Source organism: Muntiacus reevesi, chromosome 2, assembly GCF_963930625.1.
Source record: "Muntiacus reevesi chromosome 2, mMunRee1.1, whole genome shotgun sequence".
In the NCBI taxonomy this organism is placed as follows: Eukaryota; Metazoa; Chordata; class Mammalia; order Artiodactyla; family Cervidae; genus Muntiacus; species Muntiacus reevesi.
Genome location: NC_089250.1, coordinates 35804777 through 35832370, shown reverse-complemented (window position 1 = coordinate 35832370; position 27594 = coordinate 35804777). Strand labels below are relative to the sequence as shown.

Below are 27594 nucleotides of genomic sequence, written 5' to 3'. Positions count from 1 at the left end.
GGATTCCTTCCAGTGAAGCAGAGCTGGTGTGGAAGAAGACACGTGTTCTGTTGGCTCAGACCCTCCGAGATACAGTCAGTTCTCCCCAAATGCTGCCTGAATGCTTGAAAGACCACTGATCACCTCAAGGGCAAAGGCATTGCTGAAAACTCTCCAAGGAAAACTTAGACTAAAAAAAAGAGTCATTCTCATATCAGATTTTTATATGCAGCATACTTGTCAGAATACAAAGAATTAAGATTAGAATTCTTATTTTCTACTGGAGAGATTCTTATTTTAGAAACCTTCTATCAAATGAAAGCAAAGTGCAAAATAAATATGAAGAGGATATCTCCTATTAGGTTGCATAAACAACTATTAAAAGACAACATGGCTTCGGGCAGTAATTTTCAATTCCTTTTAAAGCAGCCAAAGCTTTTATGAAGCAATCTCCTACACAAGTTTAATACACAAAATGGAAAAAATAACTGCTCTGACTAACATGGATGACTACACCCTGCCTGCCCTGCTTCCCCGGGGCCTGACTACCGGGTGCTGACTTTTCCCCGGGGGAACTCTAAGGGTCATGAGACATGGTTTGAAATTCACTCATCTAGTGGAAACAGCACTCAACTAGACATCACAATCATTAATGATGTTATGACCTCTATTGACTGTGTAGTTTCAGGAACTTCACTTACCTGGCTCTTTGTTTTCTCATCTGCAAAACATGTGTTTAAAATGGATAACTTGCCTCGGCCAGCTATCACTTTCCATGAATTTATTACATAAGAGAAAAATCTAAAAGGAAAATAAGAATTCTGCTTCATGCCAAGATAGGGTAATAGAGACTGGATTTGCTTTCCTGTCTCAAGTAATGGAAAAATATAAAAAACAATGGCCTTCCAGCCATTGGACATCAGACGCAAACAAAGCACAGTGATCGCTGAGAAAAGAGAAACAAAAATGGTGAGCCCTAAAGGGTCTCCCAGCCTACTGCCTAGAGAAAATTTACTGCCTGGAGAGACTGTTGCTGCCTGGAGAGAGTTTCCAGGTTGCAGCACAGGAAGAGAGAATGCATACAAAGCTCAGCCATCTCCCTGAGCTGAGAGTCAGAGAGGGGAGTCTGGGGGACTTTGGTGACTCGAGTCTTCAGGGCAGGTTACTAGAGGGGAGAGGCAGGACCTCTGGAGACCCGCATCAGTGTCCCTGGACCCCTGGGGCAGTACTCATCATCACCCGTGTGCAGGAAAAGGACCACCTAAAAGATGGAACAATCTCTGAAGTTCACACACAGTCAGGAACAGTGCCTCAGGGTAGCAGACTTCATAATTTACAGGGTGTCAGGTAGAATAACCAGAAGGATCTTTTGCCTGGGAAGTGGGGAAGAATGAGACCTACTCTATTCCTGCCAAAACAGCATAAAAGCAAGAACTGAAAGGACCAACTTGTGTCAGAGTCGCATAACTGCGCCCCAGAACAAAACTCAAGGATACTTAAATAAATACAAGAAAAAGATATCCAATACCCAACACATTAAAAACTCATGGTCTGATGTCCAGTGATTCATGATAAATAGAAAAGTCAGATGATTGAAAGCAACCCAGAAATGATATTAGAACTGTAATTAGAACTCAACTTTGTACATGCAAGAAGCCAGAGAGAAGATTCACCATATTAAGTAGAGATACAAGGCTCAAATTGAATTTTGAGAGGTGAGAATTATAGTATCTGAAATATAAAACTCACTGAGTGTAAATAAAGGCTAATTAACACTGCAAAAAAAAATTCTCCTTGAGGACAAAGAAATAGAAATATCAGAAATTAAAACACAAAGAAAAAGGACTAAAAAATTTAACACCATGGGAGGGAGCTGTAGGAAAACTTGAAGCAGCCACATATCAGTGGAAATGGAGTTTCCAAGGACAGTAGAAAGAGACGGAGAAAAGGAAAATATTTGAAGAATGGTGGTTCAAAAATTTCTAAATTTGATGAAATTAAGCTCACAGATACAAGAAGCTCAACAAACCTCAAGCACAAGAAACATGAAAAAAAATAAAAAGGCACAAAGGCACATCATAATCAAGTTGCCCAAAATCAGTGAAAATAATACAATTTTAAAGTACCCAAAGAAAAAAGACACATGGCATACAGGTGAAGCAACATAAAGATGACAGCAGATTGTTTTCAGAAATAAGGCGAGTGAGAATAAAATGGGGCGATATGTTTAAAGTTCTGAAAGGAAAAAAAAAAGTCAGTGTAAAATTCTACACCCAGCAAAAATATTTTTCAAAAACAAAGACAAAATAAAACTTTTATAGACATAACAGAAGCTGAAAGAATTTATCATCAAGAAAAGTGTGCTCTAAGAAATGTTAAAAGTACTTTGGGCAGAAAGAATAGGACACCAGATGAAAAGCTGCACTACAGAACAGAATAAGTAGTACTTTTTTCCTGTTGGTTTAAATATCTGTAAACGGTAACTATTTATAGCCCAAAATGAGAACAATGTACTGTGGATTTTATGGGGTCGCAAGAGTCGGACCCGACTTAGCGCCTAAACCACCACCACCAGCAGTCAAGTGCATGGCAACAATAGCACAAAAGCTGAGAGGACAGAAATGAACTTATGTTGTCTGATTCTCAGACTATGTTTCTATGTATGCTGTAACTTGAAGTCCACTACTATGCTGAATTAAATATGCATACTTCAAAGTCTAAAGCAATCACTAAAATTCAGCAAAGAATCATAACCAGTAAGGTGACTAAAGAGATTAAATGGAATAATAAAAAACTTAATAAGCCCAAGGGGAGACAGAAGAAGGGAATAAAGAACAGACAGGAAAAAGAGAAAAACATGCAAGATGATATATTTAAAGCCAGCCATGTCAATAGTACATTAAACGTAAATAGTATAGGCTCTTCCTCAGCAGCAGCAACTCCCTCTTACATCCCCCACAAGGGCAGAGGTTGTAATTGGAACAAAAAAGCAAGTCCCAACTATATGCGGCCTATAAATAACCACTTTAAACAAAGACATACAAACAGATAAATGGATAGAAAAAGCTATAGAATTTAGCATGCTACTAGTAACCAAAGAAAAAATATCAGGGTTTCTATTAATAGTAGAAAAGGTAGATTCCAAAACAAAGAATATGACCAGAGATAAAAATCATGTCAGAGTGATAAAGGGTCATTGATAGGATATACTATTCCTAAAAATTTATGCAACTAATAAGAAAGCATCAAAATATGAAGGGAAAAAAAACTGATAGACCTGCAAGTAGAAATTGGCAAATCCACAAAAACTGGTAGGACAAGTAATTACAAAATCGGTGAAGATGTAGAATACTTGAACAACAATATTAACCAACTTGACTTCATTAAACTTTATAGGACACTTTACCCCAACTACACCAGAATACTCATTTTTTTCAAGTGGACATAGAATATTAACAAGACAAACCATGTTCTGGGACATAGAACAAGTCTGAAATGTTTTAAAAATATTCAAGTCATACAATGTGTGTTCTCTGACTACAATGGCATTAAATTTTATAATTTAATAACAAAGAATCATATATAAAGGATCATTTATAATTTAATAACAGAAGGATCTGTGGATCAATAACAGGAAGGCCACTGGAAAAATCCCCAAGTATTTAGAAACTAAACATCACATCTTTAAATAATCCATAGGCCAAAGAGGAAATCAAAAGGGAAATTATAAAGTATTTCTAATTTAACTTATGAAATGAAATAATAAAAATGAAAATATAACTTATCAAAACTTCTGAGATGCAATATTAGAGGAAAATTTGGACAACTAAGCACATTTATTAGAAAACAATAAAGGTATCAAACCAATTACCTTAGTTTCCACTTTAAGAAACTAGACAAACAAGAGAAAATGAGACCCCCAAATTAATCAGAAGATAGGTAATAAAAAAGATCATAAAGGAAATCAATGAAATAAAAAGCAATAGAGAAAAATCAATGAAACAAAACTGGTTGTTTGAAAAGATCAATAAAATTGATAGACTTTTACCCATATCGCTCAGGATAAAAAAAAAGAAGACAAAAATTACCAATATCAGGAATGAAAGTTGTGCTACAACTACAGATTCTATATATATTAAAAGAATAAAGGAATACTTAAAATAACTTTAGGCCAAAGCATTTGACAATTTAGATTAAATGAATTAATTCATTGAAAGATACAAGATATCAGAGCTCACTCAAGAAGAAGTAACATGAACAGCCCTATATTGATTAAAGAAATTGGATCCTACCAAACATTTAAGGAAGAAATAATGCCAGGGTTATAAAACTCTTCAGGAAAATTGAGTAGGAAGAAATACTTCCCAACTCATTCACTGAAGTCAGCATTATCCTGATAGCAACACAGAGAAAGACATTATAAGCGGGAAAAAAAAAAAAAAAAAAAAACACTATAAAAACAAATATAGATGCAAAATTATAAGCAGCATGTTAGCAAGTTAAGTTCAACAATGTATGAAAAGGATAATACATCATGACAGAGTGGGTTTACCTCAAAGGAAGAAAAAGTAAGAAAAAAAAAAGAATTCTGAGTTGGCTTAACATTTGAAAATGAATGTAATTCTCCATAATAACAAACTAAAAAAATCCTAAAAGGATATCAATAGATATACAAAAAGCACTTGACAAAATGAGCATCTATTCCTGATAAAAAATTCTCATTAAAGTAGTAATAGAAGAGAACTTCCCTAACCTGATAAAGACTACCTCTGAAAGACCTACTGCTAACATTAAACTTAATGGTAAAAGATTGAATGCATTACCTTAAGACTAAGACATCTGCTCTTACTGCTTCTTTCCAACATTATGCAGAGTTTTCTGGCCAGTGCAATCAGGAAAAAAAGAAATAAAAACATCCAGATTGGAAAAGAAGAAAATCTTTATTTGAGATGACATGATTGTTTATGTGAAAAGCTGGCAAGCCACAATCTGTTTTTGTATGGCTTACAGAATATAGAATGGCTTTTCGATTTTTGTATGGTAAATAACAACAACAATGGCAACAATAAAAGAAAGAAGAATCTGCAATATAGACTATATGCCACCCATAAAGCCTAAAATATTCAATATCTGACTTATTTTTAGTATCTGACTTTTTAAAGAAAAAGTTTGCCAGTTCCTGGTGTAGGTAGAAAATGACAGATCTCCAAAAACCTACTAGAGTAAATAAATAAGTTAGTTAGTTAGTTTCACAAGATTGCAGGATATAAGATTAATATACAGAATCAATCACATTTCTATATAACAGCAATTAACAACAGAAATTGAAATTCAAAAATACTGTTTACTGTGGCATCAAAAAATCTTGATTACATAGGGATGATGTGAAAAACCCATATGATGAACACTACAGAATGTAGCTGAGAGATTTTAAGTAAGATCTAATTTAATGGAAACATAGTTCTTTTTAATGGGTCGTAAGATTCAATAGTTAAGATATCAATTTTCCCCCAAAGATCTACAGATTTAATGTCATTCCAATCAAAAATGTCCAGAAGCATTTACTGTAGAAAGTGATGAACTGATTTTAAAGTTTGTATGGAAATGTAAAAGAACTAGCATAGCCAAAACAACTTTCAAAAGACAATAAAGTAGGAAGACTTATACTTTGTAACTTTAAAACTTTTTACAAAGCTATGGTAATTAAGATAGTGTGGTACTGGCAGAAATATAGATGAATACAACAAGGGAACAAAACAGATACGTATTCACTGATTTCTTTTGCCATAACTGCAAAAGAAATCAGTGGAGAAAGGGAAATTTTTTCAACAAATGATGTCCTTATGCCTTTCCCTAAATTAACTTCAATTCACACCTAGCATCATAAACTAAAATTTACTTATAATGGGTCATAGACTTAGATGTAAAACCAAAAGTTGTGAAACTTCCAGAAGAAAACATGGAAAATCCTTATGGCCATGTGTTAGGCAAACATTTCTTAGATGTAACACCAAAAGCATGATTCACTTTTTAAGATCAATTGGATTTCACCAAATTTAAGAATGTCTACTCTTTAAAAGACACTGTTAAGAGAATAAAAAGACTAGCTACAAACTGGGAGAAAATATTTGCCAATTATACCTATGGTAAAGAACTTGTATCCAGAATATATACAGAACTCTCGAAACTCAATATTAAGGAAACTGAAATTTTTAAATGGTCAAAAAATGTGAACATTTTCCCAAAGGAGTTATGGAGCTAGCATATAAACACATTAAAAGATAGTCTATATTACTATTCATTAGGAAAATTGAAATTGAAGCCATGAGATACCATTGCACATCTATCAAAACATCTCAAATAAAAAAGATGGGACATACCAAGTGTTGGTAGGGATGCTCCCAAACACTGCTGGTGTGAATGTGAAACAGCATGACCACTTTGGAAAGTAGATTTGGCAATTTCTTCAAAAGTTAAACATATAGGTACCATATGATCCAGCCACTCACTCATAAGTATTTACCCAAGAAGAGTGAAAGCTTATGTCCAAATGAGACTTGGACATGAATATCTACAGAAGCTTCATTTGTAATAACCTAAAATGGGAAATAACTCGAAAGTCCATCAACAAGTGAAAAGACAAACTGTGGTATATCCATACAGTGGAATACTACTCAGCAATACGACTGAACCAGTGATACATGTAAGAACAGAGATGAAGATAAAAACAATTCAGCTGAGTGAAAGAAGTCAAACAAAAAGTCGAGCACGTACTGTATGACCCTATTTAAAGTCTAGAAAATGCTAACATATAAAAACGAATCTATATTGATAGAAAGCAGATCAGTGGTTGCCCCAAGACAGTGAGGAGAAAGAAGGTTTGCCAAGGGCTAGCAGAAAGCTTTGGGACATCATTATCTTGACATTTTAATGGTTTTATGTGTGCGGGGTGTGTGTCTATGTCTGCATGTGTGTGTGTGTGTGTGCGCATGTGTGTATGCATAGTACATACATATAAATGTCAAAATTGACCAAATAATATATTTTAATTATATACATGTATATGTTAATTACACATAGATTTAATAAAGCTATTACATTTGTAAGTTAAAAATAAAAATAAAATGAGGAAAACACCTGACACATAAATAATATTAAAGTTAAATATGATAAACTAAAACCTAACTTACTGGAACCCTACTCAAATAGAAGCACTCTTCCCTCACTCTGCCACTGCTGGGACTACTCCAGGTTGCATTTCTGCAGCCTCTTCAATTTCCTGCCTTTCAGAAAGATATTGGTAGTTTTTATCTGCCTGGTATAGACACCTGCATAAACAAACCCAATGTCACTATGGAGAAGGCAGGTTCACGCCTCTTAAAGGTACTCATCATCTTTCTACTTGATCACTTTTCTGCCTTAGGAAAGGGCTTGTCTTGCTCAGATTTTCTGCAACTTCTTGCCCTCTTTCAATCATTTTCTTATGTTACAGTTTTGTTATGATCAGCAAATGACTTTGATATATCTCCTGGATGTCTTATATTTTCAAAATAGTTGCCAACAGCTCTGCTTCTATGTTCACAAGGTTTTGTGATGACACAGACCATGGGCTGATACTTGGAGAAGGGAGTCTGCATGAAACCATAAAAGGATTACAACTGGATTATTCCTGTCCCACTGTATCCATCAGAGCAGAGTATTTACTAGTTCCTATAGAAGAGAGTTTAACCTGGAGAGGCTCTACTGCAAGGATTATTTTTTAACAACTCTTTATTTTATATTGGAGTATAGCCAGTTAACAATGTTATGATAGTTTCAGGTGGACAGTATACAAGGATTATTTTTCATCATAACTGAATTAGGAAATCCTTGTTGACTGCTTAAAAGTGTTTAAACACAAACCCTTTGGTAGCCTGTTCTTTCTTTGGCTCCCAGAACTCCTGGTTAAACTGCCGACTTCCTAAGTTCACTGTGATGGCTCTTCCTCATGGTTTACAGTCTCCATGACCAAAAATGTAGACATTTCCCAGGCTTCGCTAAACTCTCTGCCAAAAACATCTTATCCACCCTCCATCATGCCTTAATAACTCTCCAATGACACTTCCTGAATCTTCCCGCTCTTCTGTTCTTAGTCCGATGCTGTGGAATAAGAAAACCACTAACCACCTATGGAGAACTTGAAACATGGCCAGTCCAAATTGAGATGTATCATAAGCGTAAAAACATTCACCCGATTTGGAGATTTAGTACCAAAGAAAAGATAATGTAAAACATTAGCATTTTATCTCAATGATTATATGTTGAAATAATATCTTTAGTATACTGGGTTAAATAAAATATATTACTAAAATTAATTTTGCTTGTTTCTTTACCTTCTCTTAAACCAGGGTTACTAGAAAATGTAAAGTGGCATATGTAGCTCACATTACATTTCTACTGGATAGCATTGCTCTAGACCTAAAACTCAAGCTGGACATTTGAATGGAACACATTAGAAACTGAACTCAATCTATTCCTGACCCTCGAGCCTGCTCCTTCGCTGTTACTACAGAATAAACATCAGTTGGCATGAGACAGATACACTACATAATGGCAGCTGCTACTGTTGAGGAAATTGTACAGGGAAACAGCTAACTCTAGAATAAACTACTTATGAAGGTGACAGGATGACTCTGGTAATTGTCAAGGAACCTGTCCACATTGCTCACAAGCAGCTGCTACAGGAGTGTTTGCAGGTCTAGGAAATAAAAGTACACAGCTATCCCTCAGGGATTGGTTCTAAGACTCCCGTGGATACCTAAATCCATGGATGTTCAAGTTCCTTATATAAAATGATGTAGTATTTACATATAACCTACACACATTGTCCTATGTACTTTCTAAAAGCTTTTTATTAAGGTATCAGTTCAGTTCAGTTGCTCAGTCGTGTCCGACTCTTTGTGACCCCATGAATTGCAGCATGCCAGGCCTCCCTGTCCATCACCAACTCCCAGAGTTTACTCAAACTCATGTCCATCGAGTCGGTGATGCCATCCAGCCATCTCATCCTCTGTCGTCCCCTTCTCCTCCTGCCCCCAATCCCTCCCAGCATCAGGGTCTTTTCCAATAAGTCAACTCTTCGCATGAGGTGGCCAAAGTATTGGAGTTTCAGCTTCAGCATCAGTCCTTCCAATGAACACCCAGGACTGATCTCCTTTAGGATGGACTGGTTGGATCTCCTTGCAGTCCAAGGGACTCTCAAGAGTCTTCTCCAACACCACAGTTCAAAACCATCCATTTTTCGGCGCTCAGCTTTCTTCACAGTCCAACTCTCACATCCATACATGACCACTGGAAAAACCATAGCCTTGACCAGACGGACCTTTGTTGGCAATGTAATGTCTCTGCTTTTTAATATGCTATCTAGGTTGATCATAACTTTCCTTCCAAGGAGTAAGCGTCTTTTAATTTCATGGCTACAATCACCATCTGCAGTGATTTTGGAGCCCAAAAAATAAAGTCTGACACTGTTTCCACTGTCTCCCCATCTATTTCCCATGAAGTGATGAGACCAGATGCCATGATCTTAGCTTTCTGAATGTTGAGCTTTAAGCCAACTTTTTCACTCTCCTCTTTCACTTTCATCAAGAGGCTTTTTAGTTCCTCTTCACTTTCTCCCATAAGGGTGGTGTCATCTGCATATCTAAGGTTATTGATATTTCTCCCAGCAATCTTGATTCCAGCTTGTGCTTCTAAGGTATAGTCGATGGTTAATATTATGTTAGTTTCAGATGTACAATACAATGATTCACAATTTGAAAAGATTATATACTTCTTTATAGTTATTACAAAATATTGGCTATATTCCCTGTGCTGTACAATATATGTGTGCATGCTAAGTCACTTCAGTCGTGTACAACTCTTTGTGACCCTATGGACTGCAGCCCACCAGGTTCCTCTGTCCATGGGATTCTCCAGGCAAAAATACTGGAGTGGGTTGCCATGCCCTCCTCCAGGGGATCTTCCTGACCTAGGAATTGAACCTGCGTCTCCTGCAACTACTGCATTTCAGATGCATTCTTTACCACTGAGCCACCAGGGAAGACCAAAATGTATCCTTGTAGTTTATTTTATACACAGTAGTTTGTATTAATGGGCTTCCCTGGTGGCTCAGGTTGTAAAGAATCTGCCTGTAGTGCGGGAGACCTGGGTTGGATCCCGGGGTTCAGAAGATCCCCTGGAGGAGTACATGGCACCCCACTCCAGTAGTCTTGCCTGGAGAATCCCCATGGACAGAGGAACCTGGATGGACAGTCCATGGGGTTGCAAAGAGTCAGAGACGACTGGGCGACTAAGCACTGTTTGCATTAATACTTTTTAAAATCTCACCCCTACCTCTCCCCATCCCACTTCCTCATCCCCTCTGCTAATCACTAGTTTGTTTTCTGTGAGTCTGTTTCTTTTTCTTATATTCACTAGTTTGTTGTCTTTTTCAGATTCCATATATAGGTGAAAACATTACAGTATTCACTTTTCTCTGTCTGACTTATTTCACTTAACATAACGCCCTCAAATCCAACCATGTTGCTGCAAATGACAAATTTTCATTCTTTTTTATGGCTGAGTAATATTCTATTGTGTATATATACATACATTCTATTGTGTATATGTATATACATATTGTGTATATATACACACCACATCCTATTTATTCATCTGTTGATGGATATTTAGGTTGCTTCCTTATCTTGGCAATTGTAAATAATGCTGATATAAACATTGGGATTCTTGTATCTTTTCAAATTAGTGTTTTGATTTTCTTAAGATACACTCACAGAAGTGCAAGTACTGGACCATATGGTATTTCTATGTTTACATTTTGAAAAATCTCCACACTGTTCTCCACAATGGTGGCACCAATCCACATTTCCACCAACAGTGCACAAAGGTTCCCTTTTCTCCACTTTCTTGCCAGATTTGATATTTGTGGTCTTTTGATGACAGCCATTCTGATGGTATGAGGTGTTACCTCTCTGCAGTTTTGGTTTGCATTTCTCTGATGATAAATGATGCTGATCATCTTTTAATGTGCCTGTTGGCCATCTGTACATCTTTAAATCACCTCTAGATTACTTACAATATAAAATACAATGACCCTGATGCTGGGAAAGATTTAGGGCAGGAGGAGAAGGGGGCAACAGGGGATGAGATGCTTGGACGGCATCATCATCTCAATGGACATGAGTTTGAGCAAACTCAGGAAGATAGTGAAGGACAGGGAAGCCTGGCGTGCTGCAGTCCATGGGGTTGCAAAGACTCAGACATGACTGAGCGACTGAACAACAACAAATACAACGTAAATGCAATGTGAATAGTTGTAAATACAATGTAAATGATATGTAAATATTTGCCAGTACATGTGGAAAATTCCAGTTTCGCATTTTGGAACCTTTTGGAATTTTTTTTCTAAATATTTTTGATCTATGGTTGGTTAAATCTATGGTTGTGGAATAGAACCCACCAATAAGAAGGGCTAACTGTCCGCATTTGACTAGTAAGGTGCTGTAGCATTTAGGAACAAAAACAGTCAGGGATTTGCCAAATTAGTGGATAAAGTTCATGTGCATTTGAGGTCAGAAGTGTTAGCATGTTAGCAGTTATACAATGCGACACATTGACTGCAGGTACTGTAACACCCTGATATGCTTATGAGAGCTGGACCATAAAGAAGGCTAAGCACCAAAGAACTGATGTTTTTGAACTGTGGTGTTGGATAAGACTCTTGAGAGTCCCTTGGACAGTGAGGAGGTTAAAACAGTCAATCTTAGAGGAAATCAACCCTGAATATTCTTTGGAAGGACGCTCCAATACTTTGGCCACCTGATGTGAACAGCTGACTCATTGGAAAATACCCCGATGCTGAGAAAGATTGAAGGCAGAAGGAGAAGAGGGTCACAGACGATGAGATGGTCGGATGGCATCACCAGTGCAATGGACATGAACTTGGGCAAACTTCAGGAGATGGTAAGAGACTACATGCCGCAGTCCATGTGGTTGCAAAGAGTCAGAAAGGACTTGGCGATTGAATAACAACAAGTGCCTATATTTTCTTGCATTGTCTTGGTTGATGGAAACGTCCTTTCTCTCCACTTAGCCCAAAACCTGGAGTTAATTTTGACTCAACACTTTCCTTTATTCCTCACATCCACGAAACTATCAAACCCCACTGGGTTCTACCAACACCCAGTACACTATCATCCACAATTTTAATTCTTTAAAACCAAAGAAGGGAGACACAGGTCCTCAGGCTTCCCCCACGGCCACATGAGGGAGAGCCCACCATAAAGACAGTCTCTGTGTCAGGATAGAGCAGCCTACAATAAGCTTATAAGAATCATATTTTTACACTCATCCTCTATTAGAAATGGCAGGTAGTTGGCAATGCAGGTGAGCAAGGCAGAGAGACCCTCAAGATACCCTTAGTTGACCTGGGAAGGGGTCTCAAGGGCAACAAATCCAACTTTCTGTGTTGTTCTCTATCCTGTCCCCTCACCCTAATCATTTTTATTACTTTATTTTCTGATTTACATAAGCTATGTGGGTGGGTGAACATGGTTTCAACACTTTTCGTAGCACAGCACAATTCGTAAATGATTTTAGATTACCTATGGACTTGTGTTAGAAGAAATCATTGAGACTTGCATATATAGCTGGTATATATGGAAATTGAAGTGTAACAGGTAAACATTATTAAATTTGAATTCTGAGTAGTCTAGAAATTCTCTTCTTAAAGGAACTGGCAATTGTCTAAGCATGGTATATGTCTGACACTTTACCAGGTACTTAACTTTTATAGCTTCAGTTTTTAAAAAGTCTTTAGGCTATGTATATTAGACTATACTTATTCAATAATAGAATGTATAATTTTAAGTTAGAAAATCTTTTTTGAAGTGTGAACATGATCACATAGAAGTGATGGCATTTTTACCATTCTTCAGCAACTTGAAGTTAACATTCCAGTATATCTTGTATAATTAACTTTAAAAAATTGGTGCTTAGTTTAAAAAGTGCTTTTTATGCCAGTATTTTTGCTTGAAGAAATCAATATGGCCTAACTTGTGTGCTGTAAAAATGGATTTATGATGGAAAAGCTGACACACTTGGGTTTAATTGGGTTTAAATTCAGAAAAATTAACATCATGTTCTTCAGCTCTAATAGGTTTAAAGGATAAATTAAAATAATCACCTCAAAAAATTACCAACTGGCATTTTAAGAATCTTATTCCTCTGAAGATGTTTTGTAAGTTAAGAGTTAGTTGCTCACTTGTGTCTGATTCTTTGCAACCCCATGGACTATAGCTCACCAGGCCTATCTTCATATTCAGCACATATAAGCTTGAAAGATACATTAACTCAAGATTTTATTTGCTTTTGTTTAAAAGATCAAGCTAACTTTGGACATACACTTCAAAATGTAAATGCCTCTGGCTGTCATAGGCTCCAAACTGAGACACTGGACAGTAAAAATTACATTGTACAAGGAAACAAGCTGTAGAAAAGAACTGTAACTTGAAATCAATTTTTCCTAATACTTGTAAGCTATTCATGTACTCTTAAGTATTTTTATATACATTGTCACAAAAATACTCCACTCAGAAGCTCAAGGTGGTTCCCAACACACAGATACATAAAAGTCTATGCACAGAAAGTTTCCTACTGGATATTAGTTAAAGGCAAAGAAAATCTGACACACAGTTTGTTTTCTTTAAAAAAAAAAAGGCTTTGAATTGGCTCTTTGCTTACGGGTAAGACTGGCAAGACTATCTAGCTGCTGCTTGTCAGCTCCTTTCCTGTGTAGCTGGTGCCTCTATTTACTATATAAGTGCTAAGTAAATAAAACATTAAACAGAGTTATGAATATCACTGATTGTTCATGCACTATACATTTTGTTTGAAAAGTGTTGTTTGCTCAGTTGTGTCCAGCTCTTTCAGACTCCATGGACTGTAGCCCACCAGGCTCCTCTGTCCATGGAATTCTCCAGGCAAGAATACTGGAGTGAGCAGCCATTCCCTTCTCCAGGGGATCTTCTGACCCAGGGATTGAACTGGGGTCTCCTACACTGCAGGCGGATTCTTTACCATCTGAGCCACCAGAGTCCCTCCCTAAAAACATATGTTTTGTTTAATCCAATTCAAATTATGGAACAATTACTTAGTTAACTGAGTACATATTATATTCTTTGATTTAGAAGGAATCTATTTTCACACAACTTTTCGGCAGGACAAACCATGATCATGGTAACACATGACCCATACACAGTCGTGATGCAACAAGTAGGTAGTTTTGTGTGTTCAAATACCCCTTTTAGTAAAACCTTCACATTACTTAAGTTTCTTTCCAGCGTACACTGACTTAACTTGGACTATCGCACCAAGCTGATCAACAGTACCTTGACGGCGCCGTTCTCGTGCATGGTAATGCAGTTGTCGGCATCTTCCGAGAGCTGGTACAAGGCTTGGGCTGTTGCTCTGTGCACGTTGGTGTCATTTGATTTCAGGTACCGCACTAAGGGAGCCACTGCCTTGTGTTCGCCGAAGGCCACTCTGTTTCTGCCCCACATACAGCAACGTGAAATTGTTTCTGCTAGGTGACGCCTCAGTTTGTCGTTATTCTGCACAAGGGAAACGAACTGTGTATGTGCATCGTAATGACCCTGTGACGCTTATGCTCTAGATGAGGGGTCCCCAAAACGGAACAACAACAAACCTCGAGGCTCTAATGCCTGATGATCTGAGGTGAAGCCGATAATAGAAATAAAATGTACAATAAAATGCCAACGTGCTAAAAGCCAAAGTGTTAGTTGCTCAGTCCTGCCTCACTCTTTGCAACCCAGTGGACTGTAGCCCACCAGGCTCCTGTGTCCATGGAATTTTCCAGACAAGAATACTGGAGTGGGTAGCCATTCCCTTCTCCAGGAGATCTTCCCAATCCAGGGATTAAGCCTGGGTCTCTTGCATTGCAGGCAGGTTCATTACCATCTGAGCTACCAGGGAAGCCCTTGAATCAACCTGAAAGCATCCCCCACCCCCACTCCCGGTCCATGGAAAAACTGTCTTCCACAAAACCAGTCCCTGGTGCCAACAAGGTTGGGAACCACTCTTAGATGTTAACTACCCACTGGCTACATAGTTGGTGTCTTGATGGAAACTAGTATTTTGGTGGGTCACCAATGGATCAAGGTTCTTTTTATGAACTGAATGGAATACATGCAGGCAAAGGTGATCAGGTGTCGGGCATTAGTTATTTGCTCAAGGCTCAATTTCCTTCTGAGTAAGTCTACTCACAACACAGAGCTACAGATCATCCAGTGGTCAAATAATAAAAAATAATTAAGGAATATTGGACATTCTTAAGGGACCCTGTCAGATAACTTGGATAAGTGGATTCATTCTACCTCTTCACCCTAGGAATACTTACGCATCAGTAATATACCTTGGTTCCTCAGAGGAAGAAGACAAGGCAGTAAACAAGGTCAGGTGTTGAGTCCGCCATTTTCCTTTCTGATTGTGTGTGTTAATCGCTCAGTCGTGTCTGACTCTTTGCGACCCCATGGACTGTAGCCTGCCAGGCCCTCTCTGTCCATGGGATTTTCCAGGCAAGAATACTGGAGTCAATTGCCATTCCCTTCTCCAGAGGATCTTCTTGAACCAGGCATCGAACCCTGGTCTCCTGAATTGCAGGCAGTTTCTTTACCCTTTGAGCTATAGGGAAGTCCTTCTGTGCTGTTTATGTAGACTATCTCCTTCTTTTTGGATGTAATTACCTCATACAGGTATAATACAACTGAACAATGCTCTAATTTTCTGTTTATTAATTACACTGTTCTCTTGATTAAGGACTTGGGAGTCCTTAACTGGAAATGGCAGATATTCTTAGGAATTCAGTATCAGACTGGCCCCAAAGTCTTCTAGATCAAACAGGCTTCCAATCACTGAATTTCTGCTTTATGACTTTTCTGCCAAGTGGCAGACCAAGCCATGCTCAAATACCTATGGTCATGGTGAAGTCATTATCTCTGAAGGCTGCTTGTTCTATCTGGCACAGCTCTGTATAAAGAATACAGTGATTGCCAAAATCTTTTAGCTCAGAGGTGCCATTGACACAGGCTTGCTAAGCTTAGAAAGGAGCATTTAACTTCTAAAGTTGGCATGAATAATCATCTTAAGGCTCATAATAATGATGATGGTGATATGATAGTTAACACTTCGATAGTAACATTTATACTTGCCACCACTTTACTTGCCAATGATAAGTGAAAAATAGCCTCTATTTTTACAAAGATTCTGCATATTAAACATTTTACAGTTTGAAATATACTTTCACGGTTATTTGTCTCAGAGAAATTAAATGAATTCACTAACTCTCACAATATCCAAGTGATGGATATTAAACTTGAATCCAAGTCTCTGGATTCTGAGGTCATTGTTTTTGCTACTTATGACAATATGCATTTTGAAATAAAAAGATGCATTACTTACTGTATTTGCTAGCTTGGACAGTAAAGGAACAACTCCATGATCTGTGATAACAGCTAAATTTTCTTGATCTTTTGCTATATTGGTAATAACAGCACATACACTCGCCAACACTTCTTTATTTTCTGATTTCAGTAAATTGACAACAAGTTCCAAACCACCAACGAAGGAACGAACCATTTCTCCAGCATCCTAGATAACGGTAAAAATAAAGATGATATCAAACAGAAACCCATATTTAGCATTTTTTTAAAAAAAGTGCAAAGTAATGATAAGGCTGTGAGTGGTATGAAAAAATTCAGTTTATTTATATGTTATATAATTTTTATGTATGTGCGTACATATAATACTTGCTTCCCTGGTGACTCAATGGTAAAGAATCCACCTGCCAATGCAGGAGATGCAGGTTTGATCCCTGGGTTGGGAAGATCCCCTGGAGAAGGAAATGGCAACCCATTTCAATATTCTTGCCTGTGAAATCCCACAGACAGAGGAGTCTGGTGGGTTACAGTCTATGGGGTCACAAAGGATCATACACGACTGAGTGACTAAACAACAATATACAGCACATACACAGACACAGTTCAGCTTCAACAAATGTGTACTGAACAACTATTGCATGAGTCAGTGTGATAACTACTGGGGATACAGAAGTTAACAAAACACAACTGAGTCTTAATTAATAAAACACAAAAATTAACAAAACACAATTGAGCAAGGCAAAGACAATGGGAAGAAGAGACAGGAATGTACAGATGAAAAGAGGGGGAGAGTACATTTCCTTCAGGACGAAACAACATTCACGTATTCTCCCAATCTCCTGTCTTACTTCCCAGCATGTTGTTGTTGCTGTTAGTCACGAAGTCGTGTCTGACTCTTTTACAATCCCACAGACTGTAGCCTGCCAGGCTCCTCTGCCCATGGGATTTCCCAGGCAAGAATATTGGAGTGGGTTGCCACTTCCTTCTTCAAGGGATCTTCCCAACCCAGGAATTGAACCTGTGTCTCTTGCATTGCAGGCAGATTCTTTACCACTGAGCCAACTGGGAAGCTCTACTTCCCATTATACTCTTCTGCATAAATAATGCTCCAGACTCTAGGATTACTGCTGTTCCCTAAATTACCAAGTTATTTTCTTTACCTGGAGTTTAGCTCTACCCAACTACAAACTCCTGCTCCATTCTGAAAATCTGACATCTTTTGATAGCAGCTTAAATAACAGCTCCTCCATGAAGTTCCCCACCCACCCACTGGCCTTCCCTTCTCAGTATGGTCACTCCCTCCCCTCCACATTCTTGTAGGTAGTTTTCTCCAAAAATCCATTTCCTCATCCTCTTGTGTTTGCCAAGTCCTGGTTTTGCTTGGTTATCTAATTCTCAGACAAGTATCAGGACAGACCGCTTCTGACCTGGAGCTTCAGCCTGTCCTGGAAGTCTCCTGCCCCTTGCCAACGATTTGGTTAGGGGCAGCCTACATATGGCCCAATTATGGCACCTGAGTTCTGGATGACAAATCAGAAGTCTTCTGGAAGGGTTTTCCTATGTATAACAACACTGAGAATGGTAGAACAGGAGGAGGACAAGAGCCTGGTCCTGGGAGACACTGCTGAGATGCTGAGTCAAGTAATGCTAAAGTCTGATCTGGCTATTTAGAACCAAAGGAATCTATAACCATTTTTTCCATCATATTGTAATGATTTTCTTATGGGTCCCTTCCCCATTAATATGTGAGTTCTTCAAGACCAGTCACCAAGTGAGTCAGAAAGAGAAAACCAAATATTGTATATTAACACATATACGTGGAATCTAGAAAGATGCTATAGAGGATCGTATTTGCAAAGCAGAAACAGAGACACAGAGGTAGAGAGCATATGGATACCAGTGGGGAAGGGGAGGTGGGATGGACTGGGAGATTGGGACTGAGAAACAGACACTATTGATATTATGTATAAAATAGGGAACTAATGAGAACCTACTGTACAGAACAGGGAACTCGACTCCGTGCTCTGTGGTGAGCTAAATGGGAAGAAAATCCAAAAGGGAGGGGATATATGTATCTGCATAGCTGATTCTCTTTGGTGTACAACAGAAAGAAAAATCAAATAATAAAATGCAATAAAAATTAAATAAAATTTTATTTGAGTAAATATTCAATAAAAATTTTTTAAAAAGAGAGAGAGAGACACCTGGTCTTTGACTCTCACTTGGGATATCTCACTCTGTCACTCAGAGGACTTTTAATAAATGTTTGTTGAATTATAAAAAAATAAAAGGAATAAGGGGATTATAGCTTTAAGATACTTAACCACAGTTGCAAACACTAAAAAGAAGAGGGTGCTAGCTTGGTGAGACAGAGTGTAAATGAACTGGCCTGCCAGTCTGGTGACTTTCTGGCTCTCTGAGAGGGGTCATCATGGAGCCTGTGAGCCACATCACTGGGGCAGCACCGGGACGAATAGCAACAGTGACCACACCTGCCTCTGATCCGGGAGCTCCCCGAGGTGTGTGATACAAGATCCAGCGCTCCGGTGTCAGCAAGGTCATGGGTGCGGCTCGCCAGGGTCTCAGAACAGTTTACACTGATAATCTGTGCTACACTCAAGGCTACAGGCCCTGAGCTTTCTATTTTTTTCTTTTTTTCGTTTTTAGGTTCAAAGGTTTTAGACACATGACTTCTTGCCTCACATAGTTTCTATGGAAAGGGAGACAGTAAACTTGAGGATGGAAAAAGTAATTCCTCTGCCAAAACTGTCTTTCACTAATGCTGAGCGGCTGGGCAAATTCACTACATTTTCCACCTTCTCACATATCTTAAAAACTAGTCTTTGCCAGTTTCAGTCCTGGTACAATATTGGTTATAGACAATTCAACTTTTCATCTATAATGGAAAAATCTTTAATAATAATGATGATAATGATGATGATAGTAATAATAGTAATACAGTAACAAGAGCCTATTTTTTTTTTTCTTTTTGCAATTTACTTAAGACTTCCGCATACACTATCTCTTCTGGAGTCCACAGCTCTGCATAAGGAACCATGGCACCCTCATCTTACAGACAGGCAGTCTGAAGGTTCATGCACAGTGAGTGACAAAGGTGGAAAAGCAGATCTCTCGATTTCTCATTTAGTATCTTTTCACTACACACTGTGTGCGTGGACTTGGAAGTACCAATAGTTGAAGTTGTCACATTAAAGTTAGTTTATAAACAGTCAGAAGAAGCCTCCCAATTTAGAGAGTTAATAATTCCAAAAGGGATGAAGTTGTTTGCCAGTGACATCTCCAAAGAAAAAACCATAATTAAAAAGAGAATATGAAACACCTTCATGCTGCTATTAGCTTGAATGGTTGAATAAGTAGGGGAAGGGGTCAAGTTCAAATTAAACAAAATTAAGTATTTAATATTAAATATTTTTGGTTAAAATTCAACTAATAGGAAAACATTAATGCAGATTATTATTTACAGACTAATGAATAAAACAGAAAACTGGATGTTTGGCACAGAGCAAGTAAACTAATAGGCTTGAAATTCCCTCTTTTGCCTCCAGCAAAAAGAACCGGCAGCTTTCTGATGAGGTGAGATACATACAATGCAACTTTTAAAGCACATGCAAGGCAAGTGTAACATGACTTAAGACAAAAATTTTTGACCAGAAGGGCTATAAAAACACTATACTACTCCGGGTCATATAGAGACCATACAATGCATAACATTTGAAACAGATTTTAAAATAGCACACTGCACATAAAAAAAAATTTCAAAAATGCTACATTCACATTAGAATAGCACGTCCACGAAACTAAAACTGAACAGGCAAATCTTGTCCTAAAGGTAAATTCAGTAAATTTCTTTTCAAATTCTAAATATACCTCTGTATACTCAAGAACAGTTAGTTTGTGGGCTCTATCATAATAAGGTCCTTTTTCTGTTGCTAGTAAACAAGTCCTACAACTTAAATATACACACACATACATATATATACACATGATTGGAATTACCTGACACTTTCAAATATAGTCCTTCAAAACTGGAAAGTAGAACCTCAATTATTATTCCTTTCCTTCTGAACTGAAGGAAAAATAAATTAATTTTCGGTAAAATAAATAATGCAGTGGCTCAGTCTAGATCTATGTAGCAGAAAATGTATTAAACTTTGTATTAAACTTTATCCAATTAATTTGCACATGATAAATTTTTTTAAAGTTAATAGTTCTGATTTTTCTCTATTTCCTTAGCTGAATTTAAGATAATTTTTAAAAATATCACAGTCAACTGTGATTTTATTTTCCATTTTACTACGCCTTGTGTTGATTCTACTTTAGATGCAATTCTATTAATGAGAAAGTCTAAATTGTGAAGCACCCTTGTGAATCAGCCTGCAATGCGGGAGACCCAGGTTCCATCCCTGGGTTGGGAAGATCCCCTGGAGAAGGGAATGGCAACCCACTGCAGCATTCTGCCTGGAGAATTCCATGGATAGAGGAACCTGGCAAAGAGTTGTACACAACTGAGCAATTAACACTTTCACTTTCACGTATTCAGAGGCTTATAGAGGTAATTAAAGGACATTTTTAACCGATGACATATTTTAAAGAAGTTTATAAGTACAAGATGCTAAATAATATAAGATGTATTATCATCTAGTAGCTATTATATGTAAATCAACTGTGCATATATAAGCTTATATATATTTTAATTTTAAAATACATATATTTAGAATTTTTCCCACTTGTAATCAGTAACCAACAGATTAAGATGTGTAAGACAGTTTCTGGTTAAGATCTAATCAGTGAATTGTGTAGGTCAGGCTAAGAATAATACTTGAAACCATAAACTTAAAAAAATTAACTGTATGATATACTACACTCTTAAGAAAAAGAGTCTATAATTTATGAAGAGGTTCTTCTCCAACAGTTTACTTGTTGGGTCTGTTACATTATATTTTTCTGTTGAACAAATTGGATTATGAAGTCTGCCTCATCTGCCATATTCACCTGACCTCTTGATAACCAATTACACTTCAAGCATCTTGACTACTTTTTGCAGGGTAAACTCTTCTATGACCAGCAGGAGGCAGAGTTTGTCAAATCCTGAAGAGCGGATTTTCATGCTACAGGAATAAGCAAACTTATTTCTCGTTGGCAAAAAGGTGTTGACTGCAATGCTTCCTGTTTTGATTAATAAAGATGAGTTTGAACCTAGTTATAATGATTTAAAATTCATGGTCCCAAACCACCGTTATGCTTGCACCAACCTAACACTTGCAAAGAATCCTCATGCTCAGCAACGTTCTAACATCTGAAACTGGCTCTCTGGTCTTCCTCCTCTTCTGTGTACCTGTAACTGATTTTCATAGTAAGTGGTTTTTATCGGTCTTCCCTCTTACTTATCGGCTTCTTTGAGAACACACCTAGAATTTAGCAGACGTGGTCTGACTGGAGCAGAAGTTGGCAGATTTCTCAACTCCAAGAGCTCCACTCGGTGCTTCTGCTGTGGCGGCTACTTCAGCAGGTACAGGGTCAATGAACTCATGTTAAGCTCTGCAATTCAGCCAAAACCCCTACATCTTCTACAAGTGAGTTACTGTGTAGCTAGCACTCTCCTATTCTGCATTTTTGAGGATTCTAGCTGCTTTTTATTGTATAAATTGGGTTGGACGATTTTTCACATAAAAGGAGAAGCTTTTGATTAAATTTCACATGGTAAAATTTATTTATTTCTGTTTAATACTGTCCTTTGAGAAACCAAGTAAGCTAACTAGGATATTTAGAGGTAAATAATTTATCCAAGCATTCTCACCTTAAAAAAAAAAAAATTCCTTAAGAAGGTAAAAATACAGTTGTTAAGGCAGTAGTTCTTAAACTTTGCGGCACATTAGCATCACCTGGGAGACCTTCTAATGTTCCATCAGCTCAAGATGGGCCAAGTAAATCAAAGCATGTGGGGGTGGGAGCCAGTGCCCATAAGGTCTTTAGGTGACAATTCCAATGTGCATCAAAGTTTGGGAAGCCCTGGTTTAAGACTTTAAGTCACATAGTGAGAACAGCTGGGAGCATAGCTTGGTTTCATTACTATTGGCTGTATTGCTTTGAGCCGCTACCCAACTTCTCTAAGTCTCCGTTTCCTCATCAGTAATTAAACAATACACTTGTAAATAACCAATGAGTTAAAGAAAAAATAACTATTTCCTAAAGAAGAAAATAGACAAACAGTAAAGAAAAATCAATGAAACCAAGAGTTGACTACTCAAAAAGATCAACAAAACTGACAAATCCTTAGCTAGATTAAGGAAGGGGAAAAAAAAAACCCTCCACATCCAAAATGAAAGAAGGTACAAGACAATTTAGAGAAATAAAACGGATTGTAACAGAATGCCATCAACAACTGTATGCCAGCAAATTGGATAACCTAGAAGAAATGGATAAATTTCCAGAAACACTTTGTAGGGAAATAACAATCAGCCAACATGGCGGTGGTCAGGTTCTCTCACCCCGCGTTCTTTCTCTCTCCTCCCACATTGTTGTCTGTAAACAATGACTTTGCATGGTTATAATGCAACAGCTGATATCATCTATAGCAAAGCGCACGTGCGTCATACCTACATAAGCACCACGTGAAAAGCCTTTGCAGCCCACTGCGGAAGCATCAAGAATTAGCGAATAAAGCATTTTGGCTTTGCTGCTGCAAATAAATACTGTCTGCAGTCCCTACGGCTCCTCGTAGGAACTTTTTCCAGCTTTCCATTTTCTTCAGCTTCCCTGATTGCCTACCCTGGGTTTAGCAAACAATGAGACACACATAACCTACACCGACTGAACCATAAAGAAATAGAAAATATGAATAGATCTATAACTAGTAAGGAAATTGAATCAGTAATCAAAAACCTCAAACAAACAAAAGACCGGATAGTTTCAGTTGCAAATTCTACAGAACATTTAAATAAGAATTAACAGCAATCATCAAACTCCTCCAAGAACTGAGGAGGTACCACTCCCAAAGGCAGTGTATGAGGCTAGCATTACTTTGACATCAAAGCTAGATAAAGACAATATAAAAAAGAATTACACTCCTCAACAAAACACTAGCAAACCAAATTCAGTAGGATTATACCCCATGACAAAGTAGAATTTATTCCTAGAAAGTATGACGAATTCAGGGCTTCCCAGGTGGCACTTGTGGTAAAAAAAAAAAAAAACCTTCTGCCAGTGCAGGAGATGTAACAGATGCTGGTTTGATCCCTGTATCGGGAAGATCCCCTGGAGGAGGGCATGGCAACGCACTCTAGTATTGTTGCCTGGAGAATCCCATAGACAGAGAAGACTGGCAGGGTACAATCCACAGGGTCACAAAGAGTTGACACAATGGAAGGGACTTGGCATGCATTGCATGGGTGATTCAACATAAGAAAATCAATATACTGCCCTACACTAAGAATAAAGATCAAACCTGTAAGGGCATGTTAGTTGATGCAGAAAAAGTATTTGACAAAACTTAATATCCTCATATGATTTTTTTTTTTAAGTTCAACAAACTAGGAATAGAAGAAAATGATCTCAACATAATACAGGCCAAGTAGGAAAAACCCACAGCTGAGATCATACTCAATGGTGAAAGACTGAAAGTTTCTCTCCAAGATCAGGAACAAGTGTGCCTGTTTTCAGGGTATACAGCCAATATTTTATAGTAACTATAAATGGAATCTACCTTTTAAAAACTGTGAATCACTGTGTTGTACACCTGACGCTTATATCATATTATAAACAATCATATTTCAATTTAGAAAAATTAAAAATACTATGTGCCCAGAGAGATGGAGGGATACAACGCTGCATCAGAAACTGGGGTCCTAGTCAATGTCCCAGTCTGTGAACTGTGATGGCACAGTTTCTGATGGTGGTCAAGTACAGGGTGTGTTCCTGGGAGTTCTTGGCTAAGAAGAGATAATGATGTAACAATGGATGACATTTTTCATTTAACAAAGTAACTGGCAGCTGATAAGCTGTTCCTCAGTCGCTAAAGTCGTGTCTGTTTGTGACCCATGGGACTCTTTTCTGACTCATGGGACTGCAGCATGTCAAGCTTCCCTGTCCTTTACCATCTCCCAGAGTTTGCTCAAACTCATGTCCATTGAATCAATGATGCCATCCAACCATCTCATCCTCTATCGCCCCCTTCTCCTGCCCTCAATCTTTCCCAACATCAGGGTATTTTCCAATCAATCAGCTCTTCGCATCAGGTGGCCAAAGTATTGGAGCTTTAGCATCAGTCCTTCCAGTGAATATTCAGGGTTGATCTCCTTAGGATTGACTGGTTTGATCTCCTCGCTGTCCAAGGGACTTTCAAGAGTCTTCTTCAGCACCATAGTTTGGAAGTATCAGTTCTTTGATGCTCAGCCTTTTTATGTCATCAGTACTTGACTATTGGAAAAAACATAGTTTTGACTATACATACTTTTGCCAGCAAAGTGATGTCTCCGCTTTTTAATATGCCTTCTAGGTTTGTCATAGTTTTTCTTCCAAGAAGCAAGCACATTTTAATTTCGTGGCTGCAGTCACTCTGTGCAGTGATTTTGGAGCCCAAGAAAATAAAATATGTCACTGTTTCCACTTTTCCCTCATCTATTTGCCATGAAGTGATGGGACAGATAAAATATATTTTCAAATCAAGTGGTTAAATGGGGATATCCCTGGTGGTCCAGAGGCTAAGCCTCCATGCTCCCAAAGCAGGGGACATCCTAAACTAGCAACTTCATTGCAGCCCTCTTCAGAACAGGGACTGAGAAGCCTGGAATGGGAAGCAGTCGCAGGGCAGGAGGGGAATCCAGGTGAAAGCAATACATCTGCCCCACAGACAGTGGTCCTTTCAGCTGGGATCTGAAGACAAGCTTAATCACACCCTCACTTGTTGTGGCCCTTTAAATCCCAAGCTGAAAATCAGGCGCGCAGGAAAAATATCTGTAATACAGTTCACTTTAGTTTACAGGATTTTAGAAACTGTGGGCTAGATAAGGAGCATGCTTGAAACTGTTTGGTGACTTGAAAATAACAGCCGACCCTAGATAGGTGGGCCACCAAACACGGATTACATTTTAAACAGCTTTTCAGTGTTTTAAGAGCCTGTGCAGCTTCTTTGGCACATGGTAGACAGCTATACATTCTTTGGCCCAAAGGAGACCAAATGCGAGCTCCTTAAGCCGTGTCTGTGGCAGTCGTCTCAGTGTGAAATTACAGCTCTATGTACTTCTTGTCCAGGTTCTCTCTGGCTTCCTCATTGGGCATGGCTCATTGGGCAGCTGAAGTTAAACAGAGGGTGATGTCAGATTCCTGCCTGGTTTCATCAGCTATGTTCTGTCACACCTGTAGTCAGGAAGCTAAAACTGCCCAAGCTTGTATTCTAATCTCTCAGACATTAACTTTTTCTCGTTTCTTTTGGGGAACAGCTCTCAAACATCTTCGAATTGGCTTCTGTTTGGGGCAGATCCTGAGGCCACTGGTTTTGAAGTTACTAGAGGCTTTTTTCTCCCTCTGAGATCAAAATTCACAACCAAATACTATTTTCTAAACAAGTAGCAAAGTTGGGTTTAAGAAGGTTACAAGGCCAAGTGATCGCATAGATACATTACTGATTTGGTAGACAGGTTGAGTTTTCTTCCCAGTGCGACAGCTGTTTTAATTATAGAGAGTATTTATTTCAAAATAAAATACCTGTTTCCCATCTAATTCACAAGGAAGTGGTGACTACAAATTAATGTGAATTATGTGAATCATTTCTTATAAAAAGGCCAATAGAGCCTGGTGGGCTACAGTCCATGGGATCGCAGGAGTCGGACATGACTGAGCAACTAACACTTTCTACTTTTTATTAATAAAAACTTTTAGAAGTCATTAATGAAAAGGAACAGAATTAAGAAAATTAAATATTATCTCACATCATTCACAAAAATAAAATATTTAAAAAGGCTGTCATAGTTTAAAGAAACATGCTCTTATCAATGCTGGAAAAATGCTTGAGGTAAGTAGCATAACATAATTATACATTCTTTATGTGAATTCTGTAATTTTTCATTATCTTATTGTTCACAGAGCACAAATTTGAGTTGATTTTCTGCAGCAGGAAATTTTGGTTCTTAAAAACAAAGAATTTAATACATGGATCTTTGCCAGATTCAGTTTTTGCATTCTTTACAGCACAAGTTCATAATGCTGAACACCTGTTCAACCACTGTTTTTCTCCAAAGTGTGTTTGATCATTCAGCTGGAAAGGGACAGCTTTTCACTTCCATTTACAAATATGTCGCACTTTTTACAAAACAGCTCTTCATCTGCAGCCAGACTTGCAGCTCATGAATTTTACTGAATAACATCACTACAGAGGTCACATCTTACAATCTCTGTCCTTTTTAGTAATCTTAACAGGAAAACAACAACAAACTTTCCTTAAGTCTTAAATAAATACTTTTAAATAAAACTACTTGGAAAAATATGCAGTCAATTTTTATACTTAGTTCACTTTTAGTTCAGCCTCTGTTCTTTAGATCTTGAGAGACTGAAGAATATTGAGCAGCTTTTAAACTGAAGATGCTTATTTCTTATCTTAAATACTCTTTAAAATTTAAGACCATAAAACAGACTTACATTTCACACCCTGATTTTTCAATCATATAAGGTACGGACAGATAATTATTAGGCTGGAAAAACATTTATCTTTCACTTAGTACATTTTTTAATCACCAGTAACTGATCAAAAACTATAATATATAGACTTCCTCCAGAATGAAGGATTATTTGACGCTTCTAGCTGAGACACCGACCTCCTGGGAAAAAGTCAACATTTCATCCTACAAAAATCCCACATTCCATTTGTTTAATACATCTAATTACAACGCAATACAATGCAAGTCCAGTGGCAGCCTACGTGGTGACTCTTAATTTGTCACAATTATCCCACGATTCATTACTGAACTACTCTGTTGCCTCACTCATTCACTGATAGGGAGCTTTAAATATTTCCCAGCAAGAAAAGAGGCAGTCCATTCACTACATGTAATTTTCACATCTCATTTTCTTAACAGATCTGAAAATGTGTTCTCATGGATATGCT

General features: G+C 37.8%; 1 protein-coding gene and 1 long non-coding RNA gene across 2 annotated transcripts in view; one reads left to right on the top strand and one right to left on the bottom strand.

The window, feature by feature from the left end:
- ODAD2 (outer dynein arm docking complex subunit 2) overlaps positions 1-27594 on the bottom strand; it is a 149579-nt gene that overhangs the window by 27589 nt on the left and 94396 nt on the right. Inside the window, exons 18-19 of the mRNA XM_065921256.1 lie at positions 16498-16686; positions 14409-14630 (exon numbers count right to left, since the gene is read on the bottom strand). Coding sequence (XP_065777328.1) covers positions 14409-14630; positions 16498-16686 — 411 coding nt within the window. The remainder of the gene's footprint in view (positions 1-14408; positions 14631-16497; positions 16687-27594) is intronic.
- LOC136159256 (uncharacterized) overlaps positions 1-27594 on the top strand; it is a 126371-nt gene that overhangs the window by 90549 nt on the left and 8228 nt on the right. Inside the window, exon 3 of the long non-coding RNA XR_010661436.1 lies at positions 16630-16696. This is a non-coding gene — a long non-coding RNA (uncharacterized lncRNA). The remainder of the gene's footprint in view (positions 1-16629; positions 16697-27594) is intronic.